The following is a 13124-nucleotide window of genomic DNA, read 5'->3' on the forward strand; positions in this document are numbered from 1 at the left end:
TTTCTTCATAAAATTCTAATATGTAAAAATGCTTCCTAACCAAACAAGTTAGCTCACAACACAGGCTAAATCATTATGACTACAAAATGGTATCAGATATGCATTATATGAAACAGATATGCTGTTGATTTTTAAATTTCTTCTAAGAATTTGATGAACACCAAGCTCCATACTGAGAACAATGCTTGGACAAACACAAAGGGGATCAGTGAGTATAGAGCTAATGGCTTAGACAAAGATAAAAAAACCCCATGTAAGTCAATTCAATGACAGCAACTCGGAAAACAAAGGAAGTGATGCTACCACATTCATTTTTTTGGTCATCCTATTGTGTCCTCAAATTCCTCCCCTTTTCTTTTTTTACATTTTTACATTATATCCTATCTGTGCATCTACCAGAGAAGGTATCTATTAGCAGCAAATCTTAAGACAGATTCTCCTTTCTTTACAAGCAGTCTGTTAAAAGTCTTTAATGGTTTATGTCATCACAGATATTCCTTCATCTACAGGACAGGTCTGTGGTATTTGCTTTTCCTTTTCCTGGGGTGAAGAAATTATTTCTCTCCCTTAAACCCAGATGAAAGAATTTACTTTGTCCTGTGTCACACTGCAATATCTTTTTCTAAATGTTTCTCTTCCTTACAACTATCTTGGCTTATTTACTTGATTTTCCACACTGTTTTTCATATTTGAGCCTTCCATATTTTGAACAAAATGAAATCTTTATATTTCAAATTGAGTGTCCTTGAGAATTTTCTTTAGAGCTCAGCAGCTGAATTTGTGCAAAAGAACAGTATATGAATAGTCTGCAGCCATACAGCCTTTTAATGAAATGTTTCACTTGCACTGAGAATACAGTGCCATTTCACCAGTGTTTCAGGCTCCTTCCAAGCTGTAGCAAATATAACTATAAACCTAATCACAATGTAAAAAAAAAGAAATTTAACCTATAATACTTTGTCAGAGTACCCAGAGTAGATTTTCTCCTGACAAAAAAGAAAAACTGACAAAATTAAAGTTACTTCATCTTCTGAAACAAAGGAAAAAAGAAAAATAATCAGAAGAAAGTTAATGGAAACATCTAAGGAAATTAAAAGTTCAGAATAAGTGGGTATATTCAATAAAAAGAACAAAGAAATATCCCTGTGTGAAATTACCTGCTGATAAAAAACAACTAAGTAAAACATGGCAAGCAGTTTTGCTGAACTGCTATAAATCCCTATTTATAAAATATCACTATTTCTACTTAAAAATATTTAAATATTTATATAATTTATAAAATTATATTTATATAAATTTAGAAAATACCTATTTATAAAATACCACTATTTCTACTTAAAAGACGTCTTACAGGTACAACATGGAAATGGAAATCATAGACCATCTGACTACCATAGGAACACTGTCTTGCTAATCATAAAAATCCATTTTGCACGATCATTCTAGTTAAAAGGTTGAATTTTTATCAAGTGTTTCTTTATGTGTCTCCTAGAAAGTATCATAAAACAACTAGATTGTAGAGTAGTCATTGGTGACATAAAGAAACAGCCCCAGTGTATAATTCACTTTCTTTGACTGTATAATTTCATTCTAAATAAAACCAAAATGTTTATTATGAGATCCATCTAGCCCAACAACCCATTTCCAACATCAGTCAAAATCCTGCTCTGCACCAGCTGTGCAGCAAGAACTTTGAAGCGGCTGTCTTGAAAGGTTTAATGAGTGTCTGCGCTCCAAGCAATAAAATGCTATTAAATCTCATCTTCTGAAGGGCTCAACTCACCTCTGGAAAAAACTAAATCAATGAGATTTGCAGTCACTGAGCACCTCAAAGCCAAGTCTTTTTATTTAACGTGCTCTTTCTTTAGTTTGACATGCTTATCCATTAATTCAGATGATCATCAATTTAAGGAAATGAAAGAACCAAACCAAATCAAAAACCTACATTTAACAAACACCCTCCTAGCCTGGTATTTTGTATTGTAAAATGAAAACCAGAAATACTAAGTCCTGACATGATAAGGACAGTGTAGATTTTGAAAATTTCTAGAAGCCATAAAAATACCCAAACAAAACAATTTTTCTTTTACCATACTGATCCATCTTGATTCTACTCCCAAAACAAGGACTACTCATGTAGCATTCTAAATCCTTTTGGATAGTCAGATTAAAATCAACCAGTCTCTTAACCTCATACTGACACTGGTGGAAAAATATTACCAGTCTCACAAGACATCACTGTTCCTGTAGAACAGCACTTCAGGAACACTGACTAATGGATCCCCCAATCTGACTCAGTAGTATCTTACTCATTTGTGTTGTGTTTCTTTCCTACTTTAAATACTGTATTTGTTTATCTATAAAACAAAGCATTCAATGACTGTGTCACCTTAAGTTATACCCTTGGATCACCAAATGCAGCTTTACTAGCAAGTGCTTCCAAGCCAAAACACTGCAGGCCTGCACTGTAGGAAAATACTTGAGAATCATCCACCCCCACCTATTAAAATAGGAACATTCGTCTTACTTCATTAATTTTTGTTTTTTGGCAGAGTCTTTGAAGCTTCTGAATTCCTCTCCTTCTTTAATCTCAAAAAACTGAGGTTTTAGTAATGTTTGCTGATCCTCCTTGAGCCTTTCCTGCCGCTTTAGTTTTTCCTCTTGGCGTAAAAGCTTGCGCTGTTTCCTGACCTCTTCAACCCAGCCTTTTTCATCATCTGAACTCTCAGAACTTTCTGCATCACTTGCTTTTCCTTCTGGTTCTTCCTCCTCTTCCTGCAGACAAAAATAGTATAAAATAAGAAATCATCAACTAATTTTCTTTCCAAATCATTCCTGCTATTAGAGTACGTGACAGCTTTTACACAGACACAGCTGAAGAGAACTACAACTTTTGAACAAAAACAGTAACAGCAAATAAGCTTAAAATATACTACAAAGTTGTTACCATCTACATATTTTATGTTTTTCAAACCTGTATTTATGCAAAACCAGTATTATATCTAAAACCTAGATTAAAATTATAAATTACACTTAATTATTGTAACTGATAAGACATTCTTGCATTGCCTCCATCTTTCTGGGGTGAAAAGTCTGAAAGCTTGAAACAGTGGAAAAGAAAACTCCATAGGCTTTCTTAACCCAAATGGAAAACATTTTACCTGTCCTTGTGCTTCCAGTTCTTCTAAGATCTTTAGCTTCCTCTTTCTTTTCTCACTTATTTTAGAAACAAGTGGGTTAAGTAGCCTAAATTCTTCACTCTGCTCATCCACCTGGAAATCTGGATTCTCAAACATGACCTTAAAACGATCATCTTTGAGAAGGCTGGGCAGATTCTGGAACAGAAACAAAGCATGAGCAAGTTAGACAATTCTGAAACAGACATTAACAAAATAAGTAACACTTTTTCTTAATTAAACAAAATTAATAACCGGCATATGAAATGCCAGTTGCTTTATCCTTCCAGGTCAAATAAAAATCAAGATTTATGTTTATTGTACTTTAACAAAGATTGTTTTAAGCTACCTGTAAGCAAGAGTTTTTTAATGCACAGTACAGACACTTTAAATACACAATTACTAGTATTTTCAAATAAATGTTTCTCATACATTCAGCCAGCTAGTCTGCAGACATGTTGATATCTACTGACTAATCAGCAGTACCTGCAAGGCAAATATACTGCCTGATGGGGATGAGTCTACAACATGTAAAACAAATTATAAGGGTACATGTCTTTATGTAATGCTACTATTATTTTACTGTAAATACTTAAGAGGAAATGTTGTTATACATATTGTAACACTTTTTCTTCACTACTTTCACATACAGAATGGAAAAGGCAGTTTAATTCATGTCAAAGTAAAATGAACTCAGTGTAAATTATGCTACTGGTGAATTCAGAACAGTTCAAGCTACTAATTCATCTTATGAGAAGACCAGTTGCTGTCATTTTGAAATCATTGCATACATAGCTTTTTAACAGAAAATGTTTATTTTTTAACATTGCTCAACTTATACCAGCATATTAATCCTCCAACTGCACTAGGTTTTCATTGTTACTGAAGAAAAGGAGGGTGGAACTAAGGATACAGAAGAGTAAATTTCAAACACAAAACCAGTGTAAACGTGTAACTTTCAACCACAGCAAAATATTAAATCCCAAAGCCTAAAATAAATTGCTTGTCATAGGACTCTGATACTGTTTCAGAAAAATAACCTCTATGTATATTTTTATATACACTGTATTTAGTCCACTTAATAACACAATCTCTATGTACTCAAAGACAAATGAGTCCCATCTACTGAACTCTCATTTAAGTTTCATCACCCTATTTAGTCCACTTAATGACACAATCTCTATGTACTCCAAGACAAATGAGTCCCCATCTACTGAACTCTCATTTAAGTTTCATCACCACCTATCTTTTTAGTTCATCCTTCCTACTCACATAAGATTTCATTATTTATCACATGCAGCTAGTATCTGCCTGTCATGAATGCTATACTCCTGTGAGAATGAGCACCTATGAAGTGCTACCTATAAAAAGCCTCCCCACCCACTAGATATTAAACATTTACCCATTTCTTCAATTAAAAACTTCTCATAGCAAAGTAACAGATTACTTTTAACATCCAGAAGAACTCCTGTTGCATAAAAGCAAACTATTTTGGCTATTCTATAAAATATATTTAACTGTATACACAAAAAGAGGCAACTGTCTCTTAAATTTAAAGATAACATCTATCCTGTCATGGTCACCACCAAAATACTAAAAACAAATACAAACACAGGTCTTATTTGAAGAGCTGTGGTATTGAGGCTGCATTAACCAGCTTCTGGAGTCCTGTGAAACCCACATTACCTTCACAGTGAGTATTTAATAATTTTTAGCTTCAAGTTACTATATGGTCTTTTTTTGTGCTGCAGCTACAGTCTAATGCATCTTAAAGCCACCTACAAGAGTAAGTTGTTTATAAGAAACAGAACCAATGGTATATTAAATCTCTTTGGCCAAACAGCAATAACAACAAAAAAATGAATCCTGTAAGCATTGCTAGTTCTGTGCTCCCAGCTAGAGAATTCAGCAAAACAAGAGTTCACCTTTTGTTTTCTTTTTTTACTAAACTGTTGCTCTTCTCCTTCTTCTTCAATCAGTTTGAGTGCAAGTTCTTTATTAACTTTCGGGAGTTTCTAAAAAGAGGAAAGCAATTAATAAATTAGCCTTTTACACATGCAACCTACATGCTTCACATTCTTACAACTGTTGCAGTGAAGTCCCTTGACTGGTTCCAAATATCTCTAGGTACTAGTAAAGCAACTGCACTTAGAGAAGATTTAAGAACTTGTACATTATTTTTAACTTTTAATGCATCAGCTTTAGAACTTTAAAAGCAACTTTTTCTCCTTTTATGTAGAACAGATCCAATCCAGAAAGTTACTAGTTATAAACACAATACAATATTCATGTATCTCTTTCCAGAGTATCATGTTTCAGTGGCTTAAGTAATTTAACAAGAGAAGTAGAAAATGCAAAGTTTTATCAGTGGATTATTTGCTCAGGTGGAAAATGAGATGAGACTTGCTCTTTTAGTTTGGTATCAGCTTTTCAAAATCACACACATGGGAATTTTATGTTTCCATTCAAGAAGTTCTATAAATTACTTTGTGTATCCAATGATAAACAGATTTAAATCCTAAGTCACTACATCCTAAGATACACTTAGGAATATATTACTCATATATATATACTCTTACAGTTTTCCCCAAAGTATACTATTTATTTCTAGGATTTACCTTCAGTTGAACTCTCTGTGCACGAGTTTCTTCTATCTTTTGCCTAATTTTCTCTCTTCTATATTCTTCATAGGCAAAGGGGTTGGCCATCATTTTTGCCTTTGAACAAGCAGGAGGAAGTAAAAAGAAAATACCATTAATACAGAACACAGCCCATTATCTGGATGGAAAAAAACTCCAGCCAAAACAAAAAAAACCCACAAAAAGACGAAGAAAATCCACAGCACATATATTTTATTGTTACGAATAAAAATTGACAAGATTCAGCCTTAGTTACCTTATGATAAAGTCTTATGTCCATGAAGAAGCCATGCATATATGCTCTGAGCAATGATGATCCAATGAGATGTGCAAGGCCTAGGAAAAAAGTTCCAGAGAATTTCCAAGAGCTTTCATAATAAAGAACTTCTATTCCAAGCCAGCCACTTTACTTCCTTAAGACAAACAAACACTGCCAATGCAAAATATCAATCTAACAGTCACAATCATGACATCAAGACTAAGTAAAATTGGGAATAAGAATCGTTTTGGCCAGCAAAAAATTTTAAGCTTCTTCAGAGCAACCAGATCCAGTTTCCTTGTCATAATACACATTACTGAGCACTTTTAAAAAATGCCCACATGCACTATGCTCTACAGAATTTCACAAAGAATTCCAAAGGATTTTTTGAAAGTCCATAGGTGTTTGATAATCCCTTTTTTAGTGTGATAGAGATTTTTTAATTAAAGTGTTCTGCCCTGCGCCAAACCCAACACTCACAGTCAGAAGTAAATAAGTAAAGTATTTACTTTAATAAGTAAACTGGAGCAAAACATTGCAACCAAACCATGTAATGGACAGAAAAAGGACTAACTGCCTCAGGACAAGGTTGCTTACCTTCTCTGCTATATAATTTTCAGTATTTCAATTTCTTAAAACTATTAGCCCTAGTATGATTTGTATTTTCTGAAAATTACTACATTCAAATAGGGTAGCCTTTGGCTGCAAGTTCCAAATTCTATTTCAGCACCTGAAAAATATTATGACAACTAAACCAACTTCTCTTCCTATGCCTTCCATGTGGCATATGAAAGCACAACAGATTCCCAGATGTATTACATCAGCAAATATCACCTTCTTGAGATAAAAATCTGAGAAGCACAAGTGTCTTGTGTTATACTGGTTGGGAACCAAAGAACTTAGAGCCATCGCTCTGGAATATTAGTACCAAAGAAAACAAGAGAAAACTACTGTTCAGTGAATTTCTAGCAGTCCTCATACATCACATTGAAATTACAATAATCAGACGTGTAAATGTTCAAAAACTGAACAAAGTAGTCAGCCAAACAGTGTATACAACTGTTTTACCTAAATTTTCAAGGTCTTTTCTGGTAACAAATTTGTAATCATCATAAACAGTGCTTTCTGGATTCTCTTCCAGTTCTTCAGTCAAGTTGTCCAAGAAGGAACACCATTTTGGGGCAGGTCCTAAAACCTGTGGATAATGTGAAAAGTTATAACATTGCATTTTCTTACAGAAAAAGCCTACAGTTAGGCTCTTGGCTACTGTGCTACAAACAAATTAATCCCATAGCACTTAGAGAACACAAACCTATTGCTTGCATTACCAACAAAGAGTGCTACAGATTATGTAAGTGTTATTTTAATTTAGGTCATTTGAGACCAGCCAGTCTGGAGGTTTCAAGTGGTCCCAGTCTGATTAATTTTTTAAAAGCTTAGAGCCAAACATTATAGAAGAAATTACAAACTAATGGCACCAGATGCAATTAATTTGTAACGTGCTGCTGGATCTTGAACTCGTTAGGTTCACTGTGCAATCATGTTAAATCCTGCTTTGCCCTGTTTATCTTAATTATAACACCACAGATGTATTTAATGTATTTTATTCAGGGATAAATCCAGACTGTATAAACAGATAATAGGAAATATTAACAACACTTGCATATTTCCATGATAAGGCAAAGGATTTGTTTGCACAATATTAGGTAGTACTATCAATGTATTTTTCCATATAAGTTTCCTCCAATTCCCCAAGTTAAAAATCAGCTCCCTTTACTTTTCCCTCCTGCTGTTCTGACTGAGATTCCTTTCCACCTTGACTCATACACCATACTCAGCTGTTCCAGCAGTCTTATTTTAGTAGGTGAGTTAGCTGCATGGAAAAATCTAACAGTGCATTTCTCTCTCTAGAGTAAATCAGCAGACATTTTAGAATGTTAAGAGACCAGCTAAATCCCATAGTGGGACTTTTAATGAGGTTTCTGATTTGTTTGCTAAAAATTCGTGTTAACAATTCCAGTCAACCATATGAATGCTTGTGATATAACATTTTAAGATCCTAGTCAATCATGGAAACAACTAGAAGTGATTTTATTTATTTAACATATACATAGTTTGTTTTAATGTGATTGGTGATTAACAGTATGATAATGCATGATAATGCTGTTCATTTAAAAAGTGTGTTCCTTCTAATTCAGAAGTTTTCTTTTGAAGACAACTACACACAAAAAACCCCGTAAAATTGTGTTCTAGACCATAACATTCTATGTAGCATATTCTTGCCTGTAACACTCCAGAGAAAAATATTTTATTCTAGTCCACTACTGTCTCTGTATTAAATGCGATTTATCTTCCTAAGATCTCAGCCCTAGCTGAGAACCATTACATGCCAAATGAAAAGTGCACTTTCTTTACCATGCCGCATATTTCATCCCTGTTGCCAAGTGCTTCCAAGGAAATACCTTGGAAGATGTCACTAACAAGAAACATTTTACCTACTTAATTAACCAAAATCCCCATGTCTGCTTCAGGAATAAATGACATATATAACATTCAGATTGATTTCTTGCCAACATTCCAGAAGCTTTTGTCTCCATCTTGTCTCCATCCAGATTTTAATTTATTTCCCCCCAACCCACTTACTTAAATGCCAAGCTTTTATATTAAAAAGAAAGCAGTCTAGATCTATTAAATGTCTTCATGCCACTTCAGAAATCAGTTATCTGTGCCTCATTACCAGACCAACAAAGCATGACTGGTGTGGAAGAACCTTAAGTTTACCTACAATTTTGTTTTAGGTGAAGCAGTTTCTCTTTACTACTAAAAAAAACCTCCCAAGCTGCTTACTAATTAACAAAACTTGTCCTGAAATTTTATTACAAGAGAATATTCTCTCCTATATGTAAAACCTCATACTGAGAGTAAAACCTTTCATGGGACACAATCTGTGCCATGAAACACATGAAGCAAAAAATTGACTATCCACAATCATTTGTGGAGTGAATCGGATGATCAGATCATAGGGTAAGGGAAATGAGATAATTAATAGAAAAAAGTGGTGGCAGAATACCAGGAAAAAATAGAAAGTCCAACCATTATTAAAATTTCACACGTTAACTGACAGAAAGGAAAACCCTACAGAGATGTCTGTGTATGTTTATTACCTTATTTCCCCTTCTCCCACCCTGCTGAAACCACTTGCCTACCTATTCTTAAGACACCTTAGGAGCTCTGCTTCATGCATTAAAATGAAATATTTTTTAAAGCTTAGGAAGAAATTAAAAAATAGAAACAGCAAACAGTATCAGCCACAATGACAAGACCATAAATAAGAAATGGCCTTCTTTTGCAATAGTAATCCTTCACACAATTTAACTGCTACTGCATTTTTCACTGCAGAATTTAATGGTCCACTGTCAAACAACAGCCATCCCACGAGGATGCTAAAAGCACTCCAGAATGCCAGGCTCCAGGGCTCCACCATTCCTGTGCCCAGGTACAACAGCAACAATTGACAGGGTTGGTCTGCACTGGGCCTCCAGGGACGAGGTGGGAGAAGTGAAACTGGCCTGTCTTCCCCAGTTTGTGACTTTCCATGCAGGGGCCACATTGCAACACAAGTGGGACCCCTTGGAGCTGCTGTCATCCAGCACTGGCACACCAGCCTGGGCTGCAGTCCCTGTTAAAGCCACCAGAATAAAACAAAGCTCTGCCGTTTGTGTAGATCAAGTAATATACTCGACAATTTGGAGCGAAAAGGTACAAATCTACCACACCTCACAGAGAAAAATGCGCTAGAATTCACAGCACAAATAAGAAAATATTATGAAGTAGGTAACTGCACAGTTTGTGTAGATCAAGTAATTTGTGCTGGAATTCACAGCACAAATAAGAAAATATTATGAAGTAGGTAACTGCACGCCTTAAGTGACAGATACCATTTTTACAATATTCACGATATACCAAACAGGTTCTTCTGCAAGTTTTAGAAAAGTTGCACTCAGCCAATGGGAAAATCATTATGAAATGAGTGCACATCTATGCTCAGCTTTTATCTAAATACTTTTTAGCACAGGAAGACCAGACATGAGCACCAACAGTGACCAAATGAATATTTTTTGCTGTTTTCATTATTATTCTGCTTTCTGTAGGATAACCACTTCTCGAGACAATTTCTGCCAACTGCTACTGGAAGTCAGTAAGATTGCTTTGAAAATGTTTTTGCCCATCAAGAGAGGAGCCTCACCCACCAGCAGGGCCCAGCTAGCAGTGAGTGAGGGGGTGCTCTGTGCTCTGCTCCCCTCCCAGAACCTTCCTCCTTCCCCAAGTGGAAACAGCACCCAGGAGGTGACCACAGCACAGCTGTCCCTCAGTGTCCCATCACACTGCAAGGCAGAGTGACAGATGGGTCACACCAGTGCTCTCCTCCCCACAGCAAAACTTACCACTACGATGGTAATGCAGACACTTCACCCCTGACTTTCATCTTATTCCAAGCCATAGGAAGTATAAATGTGGACTTAATAATTATTAGTAGTGTGACACCTAGTATCAAATTTTTCTTACACACATTAGAATACTTCTCTACTTTACACACAGAAAACACAAATATTATTAGTCTAGCATGCAACTGAGCAGGGACAACAAGTCCAAGACCAAACTGTCCAAGAAATAGAAGAGAAAAATGTTCACAGAGAAATGTTTTTAAAATATTGCCAAATAACTTCAGAAATCACAGCTCCTTCTGTTCTATTCTACAAGATGTTTGACTTTGTAATCTCGTGGCACCACAAGTCTTACATGGTACACAATGTTCTTCTGGCCATGCTTAACTCCTGAGCACTTCTGTAGAAAATGTCATCCTATCCTTGGTCTGTAATTCTCCTAAAATCAATGAACCCTAGAGCAGCATAGGTATTATTCCCAGCCCACAACAGACATTCCTTATCTTCAATTTGAAAGACCAGACAACATTTGTACACTTTTAATCACCACTTAACAGTTTGACAGCCAGAGCAGAGCTCTTAGAGCCACAAAAACCTGCTCTAATCCTAACTAGTACTGAACATGTTCAACAACTTAAAAGAAGCCCAGGATGTGTAAAAACTTCCACAGTCAAATGTCAAGAGATTTAAATTAAACAACTATGAATGCATATCCAGACAAGTTTTGTTAAGTATCTGTTTGAAAGTTTCTGAGACCAATTCTACAGGAGTGACTGAACAGTTGCTCTTACAGGGAGTAAAAACAGGTTCCAAAATCTGTTTTTCTGGATGTTAAACAGTAAGTTCCTGGAAGATTTCAAACAAGGCAACGATAAACTCTTCAGCAATAAACAAGATGTCAAAATATAGTAAGACTCAACCCTCCCAATCTTCACTGGTTTCTTTTAGCAATCAAAAATACGCAAAATGCTCACAGACAGCATTAATCGGATTTGAAAATTATTCAGTAGAATTTGGAAAGTTTAGACTGTCTGAATTTCCTCTAGAAGATTAACTTAATGTAAGGGGACATCATTTAACCACACAGTTCCAGAGGCTTTGGAAAGCAGAGGCATTATTTGCTGTGGCTGCATGAGATTCAGAAAAATTTCAGTTTCACAAAAATTAACTCTGTAAGGCCATATCACGCCACACCACAGTGATAGAGCTAGTAACAAAAAAAAGCATGAAAATACAGCCTATCACTGTTGTTTTGCATTTTAGAAGTAAAACCTTTTGTTAAAAATCTATGTGTTGTGGTACCTTCTACACATTTTGACTAGGACCATTAGTAAGCAGCAAAAATGTACTAAATAATTCACTGCCATATTATTTTAATAATGGTGACTACAACAAAAATAACACATATTTAAGGTCTTCAACAGATCTCTAGGTACAAAATTATTAGTGTATTGTGTAAAATTATTAATGAGTTAGTGGTACATTCCATGTGCATTCCAGTACACGTGAATGCAAACTGTAGCAAGGACTGTGAAAGACAGCAAGGAGGATTTCTGAATCAGTAATGCTTGCACAAGAATAAACACATCACAGAGACACTGTAAACTAGAGCTGAGCTAAGCATCAGAGGAGTGTGACTCTTAACAGCTTTTTTAAGTGGAGATAATGGGAAACAACCACCAACTAATTTCAGATGAAGTCTGAAATATTCAAGAAAAACATACAATCTGAGTGCTTGTGATAAGATAGGCCTTGACTTCACAATCCAAGGTGGCTCATCCATTCCTGTTCCCATTAAAAAACAAAACCAAAAATAAAACTTAAAGCACTTCAACAAGAAGAGATTATTTTCTAGACTATCATTTCTTGAAACTAAATATATTTTATATATCGAACTCAAAGACTTCACATACATATTCACCTATACAACAAAAAAGAATTCTTTGGAGAAGACAAATAGTAACAATAATATCTTAATTTTGTTTGTTTTTTAATGAAATTGCACAATATAAAGCATTTAAAAGCTTTAACAGGATATAATTGCTGGAGAAAGCAAATGCACATCTATGCATGCATATTCTCAGTTTCAATCACACCATTTAGCAGGAGAAAGATTACAGAAGGTCTAATGAGGGAGGTAAAAAAAATAAAATTATGATCCCCAGGGTGTGAGCAGTGATAGAAATGTGCAATTGCATTTTAAACATAATTAGCTCCCTAATTGCATAGCCAAGTTTAATTAATGCAATTACATGAAATATTAATTACTATTCATTTTAAGAGTATTGTTTTCAATGTTTTGTTCTCTAATTTTAAGAACTGGACAGATCTCGCTATGTAGTAACTTTTCAAAGTTTCCATCTAGATACACTGAGAAGTCAATAGAAGAAAGAACACCTTGCACCTTGTTAACATTAAATCAATTGCAACTGGTAACTCAAGAAAACCCAGATGGATCTTTTCTAGCTTGTAGATGAGAAAAGCTGCAGCTCTCTATTCTTGTTACTATGCTTTTGGCCTTCAACCACAGCCAGCCCGAGAGATCAGCTCACGTTAGGGAGGAGCCTTGGGATCACATTATCTTGTTATGTTTCTATATACCACA

General features: G+C 35.2%; 1 protein-coding gene across 1 annotated transcript in view; it reads right to left on the bottom strand.

Moving 5' to 3' along the window:
• The window catches only part of NOL10 (nucleolar protein 10), a 53383-nt gene that overhangs the window by 10492 nt on the left and 29767 nt on the right, over positions 1-13124 (bottom strand). The window contains exons 14-19 of the mRNA XM_039715643.1: positions 7143-7269; positions 6072-6151; positions 5795-5893; positions 5102-5191; positions 3162-3335; positions 2528-2775 (exon numbers count right to left, since the gene is read on the bottom strand). Coding sequence (XP_039571577.1) covers positions 2528-2775; positions 3162-3335; positions 5102-5191; positions 5795-5893; positions 6072-6151; positions 7143-7269 — 818 coding nt within the window. The remainder of the gene's footprint in view (positions 1-2527; positions 2776-3161; positions 3336-5101; positions 5192-5794; positions 5894-6071; positions 6152-7142; positions 7270-13124) is intronic.

Source organism: Passer montanus, unplaced genomic scaffold, assembly GCF_014805655.1.
Source record: "Passer montanus isolate IOZ18808 unplaced genomic scaffold, ASM1480565v1 scaffold34, whole genome shotgun sequence".
Lineage (NCBI taxonomy): Eukaryota > Metazoa > Chordata > Aves > Passeriformes > Passeridae > Passer > Passer montanus.